The sequence below is a fragment of the Trachypithecus francoisi genome, unplaced genomic scaffold (genome assembly GCF_009764315.1).
Source record: "Trachypithecus francoisi isolate TF-2019V2 unplaced genomic scaffold, Tfra_2.0 Lachesis_group0, whole genome shotgun sequence".
NCBI lineage: Eukaryota > Metazoa > Chordata > Mammalia > Primates > Cercopithecidae > Trachypithecus > Trachypithecus francoisi.
The window spans coordinates 52,966,100-52,983,656 of NW_022681453.1; the positions used below are offsets into that span (position 1 = coordinate 52,966,100).

The 17,557-nt window shown below is 45.2% G+C and overlaps 1 protein-coding gene across 4 annotated transcripts in view; it reads right to left on the reverse strand.

Annotated features, from left to right (window-relative positions):
• Positions 1 to 17,557, reverse strand: part of SRGAP3 (SLIT-ROBO Rho GTPase activating protein 3) — a 268,212-nt gene that overhangs the window by 109,113 nt on the left and 141,542 nt on the right. For all 4 annotated transcript variants that reach the window (XR_004436994.1, XM_033210534.1, XM_033210533.1 and 1 more), the window contains exon 3: positions 11,269 to 11,431. Coding sequence is in view for 3 of the 4 variants with exons in the window: in XM_033210534.1 (XP_033066425.1) it covers positions 11,269 to 11,431 (163 nt within the window). In the remaining variant the exon portion in view is untranslated. The remainder of the gene's footprint in view (positions 1 to 11,268; positions 11,432 to 17,557) is intronic.

Sequence of the window (17,557 nt, forward strand, 5' to 3'; positions counted from 1 at the left end):
CTGAAAAGCCAGTATCTATGAAAACCTGAAGCTGCTCAGTTTTGAGCTGCTTTCTCCCACTCTACATTATCTTTAAGATGACTATGGATGTTGTTAGGCTTATTTGTTGGTTTCAAAGCATTATTGATCACTTATTACTGCTGAATCACTGACTTGAGACATCACTTTAACCTCCTTGTCATTTTATAACCTGATCTTCTGTTTCACTTGAATTATTTGTGGACAGGATGTAAATGAGGATTGCATTGGCATTTCAAAAATGTCCCTACCTATGTATTCACCCATCTATCCACCTCTCCACCCATTTACCTATTCACCCATATCACCCATATACTCACCCACTGATCCATTTATCCATCCACCCATCTATCAACCTACCCATGCATTCATCCATCCTTTCTTTTATCCATCCATCTACCCATCAACCCACTCATCCACTCATCCATCCATTCATTCATCCATCCATCCATCAACCCACTCACCCATTCATCCATTTTTCCTTTCCTTCCTTCCTTCCCATTCCTGTATCAATCTCCCTGATCCAGGCCCCATTATCTTTCACCACTAATATATATACAAGTGTATATGTATAATAACATGCACCGTCCATCCAAAATCTCTTTTCAAAGCCATTAAACATACCATATCAAATTAATCATCCTTCAACTTGTCTCTGATCATTTCACCCCTCTATTCAAGAACCTTCAGTGGATCTCTAATGTCTAGAAAATAAACTCCAGCTTCTCACTCTGACACCCAAAGGCTTCCTCGACCTGTCTCCAACCTCACTTTCCTTATTTTTATCTTTAATTTCAGTCTTCCAACATCTAAAATATGCAGAAAAGGAGAGAGAACAATAACAAACACCCAGGAACACACCACTCAAATTAGATAACAACATTTTGCTATTTCTGCTTCAAAATTATTTTTAGGAAGCCAAATGTTATAGATACACTGGAAATGTTCTTGGTCTCCTTCCTTCCTCCCTCCTTCCTCAATTACAATTCTGAGACTGCTGTGTATTCTTACACATTCTACATTTGCATAGCTTTATTTCAGCCAGGTGTCTAACCATATGAACCATATAAAGTATTCATCTGTGTTCCAAATTTTATAAAAACATCATACTGTACCTTACTTTTTTCACCCAACATTAAGTTTTCAAGTTTTATTCACATTGATACTTGTAGATCTAGCTCATCTTCACTATTGTATAAGATTCCACGATGCAACTACCCACAGCCTATTTAACCATTTCCCTAATGATGGACATTTAGGTTATTTCTGTTTCTCTACTGGAAACACCACTGCTGCAAACATTCTCATACAGTTTTGTGTGTGTGCAGATATGCTAGAATATCTTTGGGTTATATTTAGAAGTAAAATTGTCGGGTCAAAAGGTCTGTAGCCCTTCCTGCACTGTTACTAGATACTGCCTGATTATTCTCTCAAGGAGCTGGACTTATTTACATGTTTACTGGGAATGTATGAGGGTCCTGAGGCTCCACATTCTTGCCAGCACTTAGGATTGTTTTACCTACCAACTGGGAGTCAGACTGCATCTCATTTTCTTTTCTTTTACCTTTTCCTGATTACTAGTAATTATGAGCATCTTTTCTTATATCACTGACCATTTAAGTTTCACTTTTTAATTTTTTTTTAGGCAGGGTCTTGCTCAGTTGCCCAGGCTGGAGTGCAGTAGTGTAATCATAGTTCACTGCAGCCTCGACCTCCTGGGATCAGGAGATCCTCCCACCTCAGCCTCCTGAGTAGCTGAGACCACAAGTACACACCACCACACTTGGCTAATTTTAAAAAAATTATTGTTTGTAGAGTCGGGGTCTCCCTATATTGCCCAGGCTTGTGTTCAACTCCTGGCCTCAAGTAATCCTCCCACCTCAGCCTCCTGAAGTGCTGAGATTACAGGTGTGAACCACTTACCTATGTATCTACTGGGTTGTTTTTCCTTTTCTTATTAATTTGTAAGAGCTGATTTTATATTCTGGGTATTAACTTTTTATTGATTCTGTGCATGCCAAATATCTTCTCTTTGTCTTGGCCACACTTTCTATTTATTTATTGTTGTATGGAAGATTTTTTTTTATATAATGAAATTAATCAATATTTTCTTTTATGGTTTGTGCTTTTTAATGCTTTCTTTAAGCAGCCGTTTCCCATACCAAGGTTTTAAATATTAAATGTAATCTACATTGCCTTTCAAAAGTCTTGAAGTGTTGCTTTTTACCTTTAGCACCTTAAGCTTTCCAGAATATAGTTCTGTAAACTAAGGTAAAAGCCTTATATTTTTCCACATGAGGAAAGTATATGTATATGTATGTATAAAATCAGCTCTTACAAGTAATAAGAAAAGGACAAACAATCAGTTGAATCAGCCCCATGTACTACATAGTCATCCTTTTCCCTCTGATCTGTAATGCACCACTGTCGTTGACTGAGTTTCCATTTATGGAGGGCTCTGTTTCTGGGCTCTTTTCAGTCCAATTGATCAGTTGGTCTAGCCCTGCTCTAGTAATGTCTGACTATTACTCCAGAGGAAGCCTTGATAGCTGATAAGGCCAATGCTCCAACAAATACCAAAAAAGACAAAACCTTGTGAGGTGTGGTGGCTCATGCCTGTAATCCCAGCACTTTGGGAGGCTGAGATGGGAGGATTGCTTGAGGCCAGGAGTTCAAAAACAGCCTGGGCAACAAAGTGAGACCCTGTCTCTATAAAAACTGAAAAAAAAAATTTGCAGGGTGTGGTGGCATACCCCTGTAGTCCCAGCTACTCAGGAGGGTAAGGCAAGAGGATTTCTTGAGCCCAGGAGTTCGAGGCTGCAGTGAGTTATGATCATACCACTGCACTCCAGCCTGGGCAACAGAGTGAAACCCATCTCAAAAACTAAACAAACAAAACAAAACACAAAAAACAAAAATAAATCTCTATTGTCTTAATTTTCTTATGATCCAATAAATTTAGAAACTAAAAATAAGAAGTCTTTAAAAACAAAACCTTTGAAATTGTTTTTTAAACCCAAACCTAATTCTGAATAATTTGTAGTCAAAGAAATTATAATGAAAATTATGAAATATTTATATATGAATGACAATGACAGCATCACTTATCAAAACTTCTGTGATACAGCTAATTTGTGGCCACAATGGCATCAGTTTTCAATTATTCTTGTTTTCTAATGTATACATTTAAATGACATTTTCTAATTGCATGTGGCTGGCACACAGAAGCATTATTAACTTTTGTATATTAATCTTTAAGCAGCCATCTTGCTGAATTATCTTCAGCAGCAAGTGTGACTTGCTGTTGGCTTTGATAATACCTTTTATCAGGTGGAGTTCCTATTTATTCCTAATTTGCTAAAAGTTTTTATCTTAAATGATAAAAAATCAGAAGCACGCGTTTTAAGAATCAAGGGTGTCACTTCCCTCCACACTGTACTGGATGAAGGTCCTAGCCAAGACAATAAGGCAAGAAAAAGAAATTAGAGGTTATAAAAGAAGAGACAAGACTACCATCATTTAGAATTAATCAGTGAGTGGTTCCTGAGCATATTTTCTTATTTCTGACCCTTTGTTTAACCTGTATGCCCTGAAAAAATCTTCCTTCATCCCATCTCCAATCTCATTCTCATTAAATTTCTTCTCAAAGTCTAAATAATCATCCCAATAATAGCTAATATATATTATAATCAATTATATATAATAGATTAGTATACATTTTTACATTATTTTATATATAAATATAGATTATGTATTATATAAACATATAATATATATTAGATATAAATTATATATTTTATATATATATATTAGAGACAGGGTCTCTCTCTGTTGCCCAGGCTGGAGTACGGTGGTACAATCTTGGCTCGCTGCAGCCCCAAACTCCCAGGCTTAAGCAATCCTCTAGCCTCAGCCTCGCAAGTAGCTTGGACTACAGGCATGAACCATCACACCTGACTAATTTTTAATTTTTCTGTAGAGATAGGGTATTGCTGTGTTGCCCAAGTTGGTCTCAAACTCCCGGTCTCAAGCAATCCTCCCACCTCGGCCTCCCAAAGCTCTGCGGTTACAGATGTAAGCCACCATGCCTGGCCTAATAGCTATAATATTATTTATAGATTGTTCATTGTGTACTGAGTAGACATTTTACATAATTTTTTAGTCCTTACAACAACCTTTTGATGGAGGCTATTATTAGCTCCACTTTGAAAATGACAAAACTGAAAGAGTTTAAGGGATTAGGCAGAGCTCATACAGCAGGAAAGCGGCAAGACAGAGATGAAACCAGAGTCTGGCCCCAGCCTTGGCCACTGCACTAGACTACCCACCTCTTCATGATCCAGGACCCAGATTTTCCTCCCACTGGCTTCTGCTTTGGTGTGGATTCCGTCTCCCACTTTCCCTAAATCCTGCACATCTGCTGTGGGCGCTGTGACACACCACTCAGATCCCCTTCAGGCCTAGGAAACGTATTCCCCAGCCGCAGGAAAGTGCTGCCAATGGACACCCTCAGGTGTCAGCCACTTTGGAACTGCCTTGGTTGCACAGGCATCATCTGCCCAAGCCCACAACCTCTTTTAGAGGGAACCCACATCCAATGACTACCCAACATGAGGGTTTAAAGGCTCAGCCTCCTCGCTATAGCTCAGGACAACTCTGAAGGGCCGGCTTCAAATGCCGCTTCCCCCACCTCTTACCTTCCCCATCCCAGGTTAGAAGTTCTCCTCCCTCTGAACAAACTTCTGTGATGATAACCATCCCTTTCTGCTGTATCTGAATGAGTTACCGCTTCACACCTGTCTCTGCTTTCAAACTGCACTGGAAGCTCCTTGAGGGAGAGGAGGGCATTGTGTCTGAGTCGTTTATCTATCTACTTTACTTTTTTTAATTAATTTTTTTGAGATATGGTCTCACTCTGTCACCCACTGCAATGGAGTGATCACAGCTCACAGCAGCTTCAACTTCCTGGGCTTAAATGATCCTCCTGCCTCAACCTCCTGAGTAGTTGGGACCACAGGCACATGCCACCATGCCTGGCTAATTTATTTTTTGTAGAGATAGGGTGTCCCTGTTTTCCAGGCTGGTCTCAAACACCTGAGCCCAAGCAATCCTCCCCCTCAACCTCCCAAAGTGCTGGGATCACAGGTGTGAGCCACTGCACCTGGCTCTATCTTCTTTGGCACCTGCCTTTACCACTGAGTATGGACTCTGGGGTTGGACACATCTGGATTTAAACCCTAACCTTACCTTTCTTGGCATCAGTTTCCTCATCTGTAAAATGGGATAATGGCAGCATCTTCCTCTTAGGTTTGAAGAGTTAAATGTGTATAGAATGCTTAGCCCAGAGCCTGGCACACTGCAGGCATTTGCTCACTGTTTGTTATCTATAATTATTGTTTACCTACTGTCATGCTAGTGCTAATATATGTTTATTAAATGAGTTGGGAGTGCCTGATGATGACCGGCTTAGCAGGCTCTACTGGCAGAGTGACCGTTCGCGACTTCATCTCCCTGGGAGACGGTGGAGATTGGCTGAAGGCGCCTCATCCCTTGGCAGCATGCCCACTCTGCTCTCTCCCTCTCCTTCCCCATGCAGGCCTCATAGCTGGACCCTCCAGCATGCACACCCTCACTCTACTCTCTCATGCAACCAAAAAATAAAATATAAACTTGGCTTTGAATCCAAGGCCACTGGTGCTTTTGATCTCAGTTACAAAGCAAGGCAATTATGGAACACAAAAAGCCCTGATTTATTTATGAAATGCGATGGACATCTTCGAGGCGGGAATGAGAAAACTCACTCAAGACCAAGTCCTTGTTGCCACACAGTGAATGGCTGCTTTCAAACACAAGCCCCCGACGTGGCCTCGCTTCTCTGCAAAGAGTCTTTCCTCATTAGCGCTTCCTCCTAACACCACAGCTTCCAACCATCAAATTCACATCACGGCTGGGGCAAGTAATTAGATTCCGCAGGCATCAGAGCATAGAATAATGGATGGCTATTGTTAAGGAAGCTGAAGAAAACAGAATGAGACTGGAAATGGAATGGGCTTCAATATCCAGTTTCAGAAACGGTTAGTGGGGAGAAGGAGAGCAAGTGGGATGCGGACTGACCCTCCCACCTGGTGCAGCACATGGGGTAGTGGCTTTAGTCCTGGAGCTGGAGGTGAAAACCCGAGTTTGGAGCCAGACTCTGCCTTTGCCAAACACGAACCTCAGTTTCCTCATCTGTCAAACAAGGAGGTTGGACTGGGACTCATTCTCTATGTATGGTCCCCAGACCAGAAGCATCAGTATCACCTGGGAATATGCTAGAAATGCAGGTTCTGAGGCCCCATCTTAAACCTACTGAATCGGAAACTGTGGGACTGAGGCCCAGCAGTCTGCATTTAATAAAGCCTCCAGGTGATCCTGATGCACGCTGGAATTTAAGAACCACAGTTAGGTAATGTTTAAAGGTGAGGTCACAAACTCAAATGTACAAAGGGCCAGAGAATCAAAATCAAGGAACCACGTAAGGTAAAATATGATAGCAGGGTCAGTGGAGTGGCAGAGACAGCATGCCCAGGCTGACGGGGCTGGCGGCCACTCAGCTACCGCTAGCTGATGCCAAGTGTGAGTCCACGTGGGGCTGGTATAGTTAGAGCTTCTGATTTTGCAAGAGAAACACAAAATCGTGATTTTAGGAGAAATCTTTAAATGCTTAAATGTCAACTTAATCTTTTTTAACATAGTATGGGCCAAGAAGATTATACGTCAGAGCCAAACTCAGTTGTGCACTGCCATTTTTCAGCCTCTGTTCTGAGTTTTTTCCTTCGACCTCCATCACAATAAACTCTACGCACTGGCTCTTGCCTTTCTCCAGACCCTGAACTCCCAACCTCCTTTCCGCATTCAGCAGGCTCTTATTCATATGCCAACACCCAACTCCAGGGGCCCTTCTACTGTGAATTTATTCTCAACGCTTTGCCCCACTTTCCACCTCTCACAAAGAAGACAGAGAAGAATCAAACAGGAGGCCAAAGAATTGACACACAGAAGGTGACACCGAGGAGGAAGACATGGAGAAGTTACAAAACAGTCTTTTCCCACAGAGGAGGAATTAGGACCTCTTGGCAGTTACCCTCCTGCTGCTTGAAAAATCACTCAAATAAGGACACTGATCCCATTTGACCGGAATCTAACAAAATGAAGTTTTAGAAGGGTAAATATGAAGAAACACAAAAGCAGAAGTCAAAGGCTGGATTAAAAAACAATTGGTACAAAAATACCTGGGACTTTTTGCTGACCGAGAGTTCACTGTGTCAATCAGGTGGTAAAACAATCATTAAAGAGGCAAACACCGTCACTGGTCTTATTATGAGAAATAAAGTGTCTGGACAGCCCTGCTCTGCCCTGAGCTGCTCAGACCTTCCTAGAGTATTCTGACTGGTTCTGAATAGTAACTGCTGTCGGTCAGAGGAGACCTGAAGCATGACCAGGGAGAGCGACTGATATGGGGACAGAACACAAAGCCAAATTCCAGGAGGATGATGGAAGGAACCTGAGACATCTGCCCACAGGCAGGAAGGACCGGTGGATGCTCACGATTCCTGCCTTCAAGCAACTGACAGGTTTCGATGTGGGTCTGATCTGTTTGGCCCTCTAGGGATGATCAGGACCCGTTAGTGAAAACACTACAAGATTCCATTTCGGCATTTGGGAGAATTTTCTATTGATCACGGATGTCCCCACATGGAATGAGCTATTGTGAGAGGTAAGGAGCATTCTTTATTGAGGGACATCTAGCAGAGGCATACAGCTGCTGTAGAGGATGAGAAAAGGCCTGGAAAAGAGAGTCCAGTGGCCATCTCCTGTTTTATTTCTCCCCTCTTCTTGTAAAGGCACTCCTACTTTTCTTGGGGAACCACCCCTCACCCATTCTCAGTCCCATGGGTCAGGTGGAACTGAGTTTGCATCTGGCTTCAGCGATGGGTATGTTTCCTGGCCTGGTGAGGCAGAGCCTTGCAGCGCCGCAGCCACAGAAGCAGCCCCGGGTGTGCTCACGTGACCCGTGCTGGCCCAATCAGAGACCAAAAAAATCCCATTCTGTGAAAAGGGACTTGAAGCAGAGAGGATGTTAGCCTGGAGATGCCAGGGGCCCTCTGGTTATCACATGGCAGGGGACTGACTATGAAAGAGCCCCCTAGCCTCCCCCAAAAAAAGAGAAACAGAGAAAACAGGAGCAGAGTTGCAGAGAGACAAAATTCTAGTAACATCCTTTGTTCCCCTGAAGCCCCCCATGCCTGAAGCCAGGCTTATGACTAGTAAGATCCCTCTTTCTCTTAAAGCAGGGTAAGCTGCATTTCTGCTGTCTGCCACCATAAGAGTCCTGATCACTAAAGATGGCCTCCTGGATCTCATTCAGTTTAATTTTGCTGTGGCTGATCCACCTCTCACACTTAAAGCAAGGGCCACGTGCATGGGCTTCTGGAATTTGAAGTGCTGCCTCTAGTCATAAGAACAGACTCCACTGCTAAATGGGAAATGGAGAATCATGAAAAGGTAAGTTATGAAGTCAAACCACCTCCCGCATCAGTAAGAGGCTGGCAGGCAGGGCAGCTGCCCAGGCTCAGGCCAGAAGATAGGCACAGGACAGACACCTGGCCTAGTAGCCACTCCCATCTCCTGCAGCCTCACTGCCAGAATGTGGCTTGGTAGAGCCCTAGGACCCCAGCTCAGACCTGGGGAGTGGTTTCTGTTCTTAGAGATCACTGGCAAGCTACCATTTAATAAGCACCTACTAGATACCAGGCCTGGGGGACACTTGGCCCACCTCTACGTATTAAAGCGGCCCCCTGTGAAGTTGGCATTGTTACCATCTCCATTTCCCAGATGAGAAAACTGAGACTCAGAGAGACTTGCCCAGGGTGCAGTGATAGGCAGTTCCGAAACAAACTCCAAAAGCCCAGCCACGCTGCCTCCTGCTGGTAATGACAAGGGGCCCAAAGCAACCAAGTCTGGGTTCTCCTTGCAGCCTCCCAACATTTTACTTCCTCACCTGTAAAATGGAGTGAGTGAGGATCCCCAGTCTGACCAGAGAGCAGCCTCCATAGTTGCTTTGAGGTCTGCGGGAACTATTATTATGTAAAGAGTGCCGGCCACCGTTCTGAAATTAGGTATAACTGATGCAACACAAAGGGGCCGTGCTGTGCAAAGTCAGACAGCCAGGCTCTGTCCGTGCCTCTCTCCAAACCCCTGTGGGCTGGGTTATTTCCTTTGTTCCACAGGCACAGGCCTGGTAACAAGGCAGCCAGGAGCTCAGCTGCAGACATTTTTTTCATTATTTTCCACCCTGTTAACCTCCATCACAAGTCAGGCTGCTGTCAGCCTAAATGAGAACTGAAAAGATTTATCTCACTTGTCCCAGGGCTCAGCTCAGGGAAAAGACCCTTCATTTCCTAAAGGCCTTGATGACCCTTTCTCTGTGAGTCACTCCCACCCAGGAAAAAAGATGTGACAGCAGCAGCAGGCAGGGGCTGGGAATGGAACCAACACTCCAAACTTGCAGACGTCTGGATCACTTCAGTTTGGCTTTGCAAAGCACTGTGTAATTTTTTTTCTTTGCACTGTATTTACCTTCCTAATTATGTTTGCTTATGCAAATATGAAAGTTAGCCCACATTTCATAAACACAACCCCAGAAGGAGACCAGAAGCATATTGTGTGGCAGGAGAAAATTAGCCTGCGATTACAATTTTGCTATAGAAGTAATCCTCAAAGTGGACAATCCAAACGCAGACCATGGAGAGATGATTATATTTTCAATCAACTTGTCCTCTTTGTGCTTCTAGCAATCTCAGGTCACCAAACCCCTGAAACTGGCACCTGGCAAGAAGAGATGAGCTAGATTCTTTTGGTAATAATAGTCCCTTAAATCTGCATAATAATAGTCAGCTTTCATGAGCACTTACTAAGTGCCAGGTGATGCTCTCCACGCTGTACACAGGAACAACAAGCCTGTTAATCCTTCCATTTGCCCATGGGTATTTATCTCTATTCCCATTTCACAAATGAGGAAACGGAGGCACAGAGCATTGAAGTAACAAACCCAAAGATACACAGTTAATAAATGATGGAACCAGGATTATGAACCCAAGAACTTAAGAATTCTGGACCCAGAGGCCACATCCCAAACCACTTTGTAATAATGCCACTCTCCCTGCACACCATTTGTTTAACCTTCACTCTCCTGAGAAGTAGCTGACCTTAACCCTGCAGGATAGACAAAGAGGATGAGTTTCACGGAGGCTAAATAACTTACCCATTTTACAGACAAGGAAGCTGAAATTCACAAAAGTGAGTTTAGTTCTACAAACATTTGCACAGCACCTTGTACATGCCAGGCACTGCAAGGAACATGGGAAACAGAGACCTCAGTGCTCCTTCCACACTCAGCTTCTGGTTGTTTATATGGGTAAAACCTTTCTGAAGGCAATAGGGTACACTGTCAAAAGCCTTAAAAATGAGCATACTTTCAACTCTAAAATTCCCACTGCAGAAACTGATCCTAAGAAAGTAACAGAGAATGTGACAAAGAAGCTCACAGCAGTGTTATTTATAAGAGTAAAATAACAGAAATAAACTTAAGTGCTCAACAATAAGAGATTAAATAAATTAGGGTACATCTATATAATGAAATACTATGTAACCATTCAAAATGTTACAGAAATATACTTATTGATGTGAGAAAATGTAATATAGTGTTATATAATTTGTTAGGTGACATAAGCAGGTAGTAAAATCATATATGCATTATGATCTGACTTGGAAAAAATGCATATGTACACTAGAATATATACACATTTAAGCACTCTCAGAAAATGTATTTGCATTTGCACACAGAGAGAAATTCCTAGGATATCAAAGTGATTATCTCCAAACAATGCCATTTCAGGTTATTTTAATTTTTGTGTGTGTGCTCATCTCCATTTTTTTAAATTTTCTACAGTGAACATGTACTACTTATCTAGCCATGCAAAGGTTTTTATTTTTGTGGCACTGATTGCTGAAGTGGCTAAGACCACACACTCTTTAAAAGGCACATCCAGGGTTCAAATGGGCTCAGCCCTCAGCCACTTGCATCCTTCAATGCACCTGCCCCTCCTGTTCCCTTATCTCCAAACCACATCCCACCCTGGCTGGTATAGTGTTACCATGGGCCAGCTTGCGGCAAAGACCTGGGACATGTGGGGCAGCCTACTTGCCCACCTTTTTGAAGAGTCTGATGACATCCTCACTGATCTGGGAGAGGCGGACGATTACATTGTTCATGAAGATGTCATTGAGGGTGGCATGGTCTCGGCTCTCCCGCCGGGTCTGATGCAGAACCAGATACCAACAGTTCACAGGCGAGAGGAGGTACTGGTCCTTCCTGTGGAAACCAAGAAAGCTCAGGTTGGCTACCTTGGAACTGTAATCAAACAGTGGTTTATGCTGTCACCCACCTCGGCTCTTTTGACTGCCACAGTGCCCCTTCAAGGTCAGTCTTGTTGTTACACATTATACAGCTAAGGAAACAGGCTGCAACAGCTGAAGGGATCCTCCAAGGTCACAGACCAGCACTGGGGCCAGAACTCAGGTCTTTGATACCTATGTGGTTCTACCCTTCCGCTGAATGTGGTGCTTGCTCCAGGTACCTCTACCTTCTGGGAAGAAGCTACCTCCCCTGGGGCTAAGAAATACTAAACCAATTGTGTTTTAAATATTATACTTGTATGATTTCTGGAACTATGCAACAGAAAGAACAAAAAGTATATACTTCCACTCCCCCATTCTGCCTCCCTCAACCCCTGTAATTTTCTTGGGCTCTTGACTTATTTGTTCTTCCCTAGGGATTAGCTTCTGTCTCTTGGGCTCTTGGAAACACATGCCTTTGCCCCTCCATGGAGCTGTTGGGAAAGGGGCTAAGAGGGTTCAGATTCTGTATTCAGGAGGAAGGGTTAAGGAAAATGCAAGTACCTACAAGACAAACCCTTTGTCCTGCAGTGACTGATAGGTTATTAGCACTCTCTAGCTGGGTGTGATGCTAAAGCAGGGGTTCTCAAAGTGTGCTCCCAGACCAGCAGCAAAAGCATGATCTGGGAACTGGTTAGAAATGCAGACTCTCCAGTCCCACTCCAGACCTGCTGAGTCATGCACTCTGGGGGTGGGCCCGCAATCTGGGCTTTAACAAGCCCTCCAGAGGATTCGGATACTCACTCAAGTCTGAGAAACACAGATTCTTATACTATTGTTTCCCAAAGCTCAGGATGCTAATGAGACCAGAGAAAATCTGTCTCTTGGCTCTGCAGATGCTCCTCAACTTACTTTGGGGCTACATCCCAATAAACCCATCACAAGTTGAAGATATCCTGAGTTGAAAATGCATTTAGTACGCTCAAACTATGGAACATCATAGTTTAGCCTACCCTACCTTACACGTGCTCAGAACACATTAGCCTGCGGATGGGCAAAATCGTTGCACACAAAGCCTATTTTCTAATAAAGTGTTGAATATCTCATGGAATTAGTTGACTGCTATCCTGGAAGTGAAAAACAGAATGGTTTTATGTGTACTTAAAATATGGTTTATACTGAATGTGTATCACTTTCACAACACTGTAAATTCTCAAAATTCGAAGTCGACCCATGGTCAAGTTGAGGACCATCTGCATTTGCAAAGACCCCTGTGTGAGCCTCAGGAAAGGGTGGATACACCCTGTTCTCCAGGAAGGAAGAGAAAGGGCGATTCAAAAGCAAAACCAAACCAATAACCTTTTGCTGCCACGCAGGGCACCTGTGCTCAAGCTCTTGTCCTCTGACCTGGAGTCTCTCCCTGACTCCTTTCCAGTGTGAAGAGAGATGTTGGAAAGCTCAAGGGTCCCCCCCAGGCCTGCCTTGTCCCACCCCTGTCCTGAGTGTGGACCACCTCCAGGAGCTGGCCAAGGTTCCGTTCTCAGAAAACACAGCCTCCCACTATTAGCATTTTTGAGGAAGGCAATTGATATGGTTTGGTTGTGTCCCCACCCAAATCTCAACTTGAATTGTATCTCCCAGAATTCCCACATGTTGTGGGAATGGTCTTGGGGGCCAGTCTTTCCCGTGCTATTCTCATGATAGTGAATACGTTTCATGAGATCTGATGGGTTTATCAGGGGTTTCTGCTTTTGCTTCCTCCTCATTTTCTCTTGCCACCACCATATAAGAAGTACCTTTCACCTCCTACCATGATTCTGAGGCCTCCCCAGCCATGTGGGACTGTGAGTCCAATTAAACTTCTTTTTCTTCCCCACTCTTGTGTATGTCTTTATCAGCAGCATGAAAATGGACTAATACAGCAATTCTGCTGACTCCCATTATGACCACATCCACCTCCCCAAAGCCAAGCAGAAGGACCTCTGAACTGCTGTCCCTACCCAACCCCCACCACCCATCTCTCCCTATCTCCTGGGGCTTGGGAAGGTAGGTGGGGGAGGGCTACCTTGAATTCAAGGAATTTTTTCTTTTTCTCACCAAATGTGCTAAAAATCTATCTAGGCAGCAGAAATTTGAGAGAAGAAAATTAGATTTAGATAAAGGATGGGAACTATCTAAGGAAAAGAGGGGACGATGAAGCATTTAAAACACTGCTGTGAAACAAACAGATTTCTCCTTAGCTTATAGCCTAGAGAAAAAGCCAGGACACTACAATTAGACTCCAACTAAGAATCCCTCAGCATCTATTGTGTTAGGTCTTGGGTGGGCTCTGGGCACCCAAAGGTGGCCGTGATGCACACTGTGCCTTGGAGGGGCTCACTGCTGAGTGGCTGCATCAGAAAAAAAGAATTAGAGAGGAAGGTGGTTCCAGTCTATAACAGAGACACACGCAGAGCATGGGTTCTGCTGGAGAAGCTGCAAAAGGCATCGTTCTTCTCTAGTGCATTCTGGGTACCAGGAACATGGCCCCTTCTATTCCCACTGGAGCCTTCACGCTTTTCCCTCTATCTGGAATACCACAGTCCCTGCTCTTCTCATGAATGCCTGTTTCTATTACTTTAGGTTCAGCTTAGATAATATCTCCCTAGAGAACACTCCCCTGACCACACGCTAAGGCAGTGGTTCTCAGTGTGGCCCCTGAACCAGCAGCAGCAGCACCACTTAGGAACTTGAAAATACAAGTTCTCAGGGCAGCCCCAAACAACGTACTCAGAAGCCCTAGGGCTGGGCCCAGAATCTGTGTTTTAACAAGCCCTCAAGGTGACTTGGATGCATACTCAAGTTAGAGAACTTCTACCTTAAGGAGTTTCCATCCCTCCCCCTTACCCTACTGTGAGCTCTTTGAGAGCAGGGATCATTTCCATTGTGTCATCACGTCCAGCACCCAGCAACGTGCCTGCCATGTAGCAGATGCTATGGAAGAGAGACCCATCAGAAAAGGTTGCATTTGTGCTGGGTCTTGAAGGATGGGTAGGAGTTTTCCAAATGATCAGAAGTCAGAGAGAGGGTGGAATTCTGGGTACAAGGAACAGTGGGTACAAATATAGTGAAGTAGCTCAGAAGAGCTGGAATTCTGAGTGTGTTAGTGGAGGACTGTAGGACATGAAGCTGGGGATACAGATTAAAGGCCCAGTTGTGGGGGACACTGCCAGACTAAGTGGGTGGGACCCCTTATCTTTTAGATCATGTAGTTCTCAACCTGTCCTGTACACTAGAATCACGTGGGGAGCTTTTAAAAAAAAACCAAGACCCAGGCCCCATCCAAGACAAAATCAGTATCTCTGAGGGTAGCACATGGTACTCATATTTTTATATTCTCTAGAAGATTCTAATGTGCAGCCAGAGCTAAGAATGCCTGCATTAGGCCGGGTGCAGTGGCTCACACCTGAGTCCCAGGGCTTTGGGAGGCTGAGGCAGGAGGATCACTTTAGTCCAGGAGTTCAAGACCAGCCTGGGCAACAGAGCAAGACTCCATCTCTACAAAAAATTTAAAAATTAGCCAGGCGTAGTGACACACACCCGTAGTCCTAGTTACTTGGGAGACTGAGGTGGGAGGATCACGAGCCTGGGAGGTGGAAGCTGCAGTGAGCTATGATCATGCCACTGCACTCCAGCCTGAGTAATAGGCAAGACCCAGTTTCTAAAATAAATAAGAATGTCTGCTATGGGCAGTGGGGAGCCATGGAAGTTATTTCAGCAGAGGTAGGATATAACCAACATGTGTTTTGGCATGATCATAGAAGGCAGATTGAAGGATGAAGGGATGGATGGGTAGGTGGGTTGGTGGTTGAGCAGGGATATGGGGCTTATGGTAAGAGGACCAGGCAGGAGGTAATCTTGGTTCAAAAGAGAGATGGTGAGGCCCGGGTGTGGCTTGTGGCCAGAGAAGGATGTACTTGAGAGACTTCTCAACAGGAGAACAGATCCTCTTGGAAACTTCCTGGAAACAGCAGAGAGAGGAGGAAGGAGCAGACGGTGATTCCGAGGCTCAGATCTCAGGTGACTGGGTAGATGCTGATGACATGAACTGAGATAAGAACTACAAGGGGAGCAGTAGGTTTGGACAGAAAATGCATTGCTTGTCTCATTTTCACTGCTTCCTAGGTGGTGATGGAAATGGAAAGATTAAAAGAGAGATGGGATAATTGAGCTGTTACCTAAATTACTTCAGAGGCTTAGCTGAACCTGGGAGGCAAGAAGTGAACAGCACCAGGGAATTAAATGTGCAAAATTATGGAAGCCACAGCCAGAAGGTGAGTTTCAGAGGGAAGGAAAAAGACAAGTGATCTGGAACTGATGGGGAACTGCTGGGACAGTTTGGGGACCATTAACTAGGTCATCTAGCCAGAAAGATGAGATGACAGGAAGGGCAGAGAGGACAGCACTGTCCTTATCAGAAGCTGCAAGCCAGGAGGCAGTGTGGTATAAGACAGAATTGCAGGAGGCACAATGAGCCAAGGCAAGGAGGAGGATGTTACCCAAAAGCAGCCGAAGACTCAAGTTGAAGTGAGCAGCTGCTGCGAAGATTCCTTCCAGCCCTCATTCACTCCTTGCATTTGTGTGTCTGTGCTCAGCAGGACTAGGTGCTGCGAGTGCAGTAGCAACCAAGGCTGCAAGACCCTGCCCCGCAAGTCTTCCACTTGAGTAAGGAGATTCACAAGGAACAAAAAGTGATGAGGCAGCCTCATCAATGCAGTCATGGGAAGGAGGCTATGGAACAGAGGGTAGCCTCCTTCCAGATCTGGTGGTGAGGTGGGCATGCATGGCTTCCTGGAGGAAACACTTTCTAGACAGAACTAAAGGTTGGACTGGAGTTTCACAGAGAGGAGCCTTCAAAGGGGAGAAACGCGATGAGCAAAGGCCCAGGGAGGAGCAGGAGAGGGAGAAGCAGGTAGGGAGGGGGCCCAAGCATGGTATTCTGGGGTAGGAGAGTGAGGACAGCAGGTGAACATGGAGACTGAGGCAGGGGCCACTTGGCAAAGGGCCTATAACTCTCATTAGAGTTCGAGCTCCGTCCTGAGGTCAGCAAGCAGCCCTTGAAGTGTTTAGAGGAGGGGAGTGAAAGGGTAAAACTGCACTTTCAAACTCTCACTCTGGCTGCTGTGCAGAGCTGGGGGCCGGGAGAGAAACTGAGGGATTCAAGAAAGGCTTAGGTAGGAAATTGACTGGACAGGGAGATTGATGGGATGGAGTTGGAGCTGGAAGTTGGGAGAGAGCAAAAGATGTCCAGGATGACTCCCCAGTTTTTGGTTTGGGCACGTGGGGGAGAAGAAGGAGGAGCCTCTGTGGAGATGAAGAGGAGCAGGTCAAGGGTGGGGTGGGGAGGGAGGACGATGACTTCAAGTTGAACAGGATGAGTTTAAAAGGCCGTGGGGCCTCCAGATGGAGCTACTGGGGCTGGAGAGACAAACATGGAAGCCAGCAGCAAGGAGTTGGATGCTATTTAAAACCACAGAACAACAAGGAAGGCTTTACAAATGCTGTGGCCACATGGCAGAAGAGGTCAATCCCCGGGAAGCCTGGCAAGGCTGTGGCTGAAGGGCTGGGGCAGGGCCAAGCCGCAGCGGCACCTCCCCTCCTGCTTCCCTGAAAGAGGGCAAGATGAGACAATGTGCAGCCCGGCCTTCTCTGAGATGCTGTCCCAGGCCTGCCGTCCGATCAGCGGCCCGTTCTCTAGGTCCATCCCAGCATGGGAACTGCTAGTTCTGCACCCCTACCTTCTCCTAGCCCTGGTTCCCTCCTGTGGGGCAGGTCATTTGTAGCCTAAAAGGCTGGGCTGAACTGACCAGAGCCAGGGTCAAAAGTCGCTCTGTAGAAAGCTGGTATCTGTGACCTTGGCCACAGTGGTACTAGGCAGGCTCTCACCATGACTGAAAGAAGAAAGAAGGCCCACAGGTGGTACTCAGCACAGCAGTAGAGGACAGAAAGCCACCTGGACGTGGGCGTGGGTGTTCACCGGTGTCTGCCATGCTAGCTGTGGACTCTGGGCAGGCCACCTATCCCCTGTGGCCTGGCTACTCACACCATGGAGTCACTCTGGGCT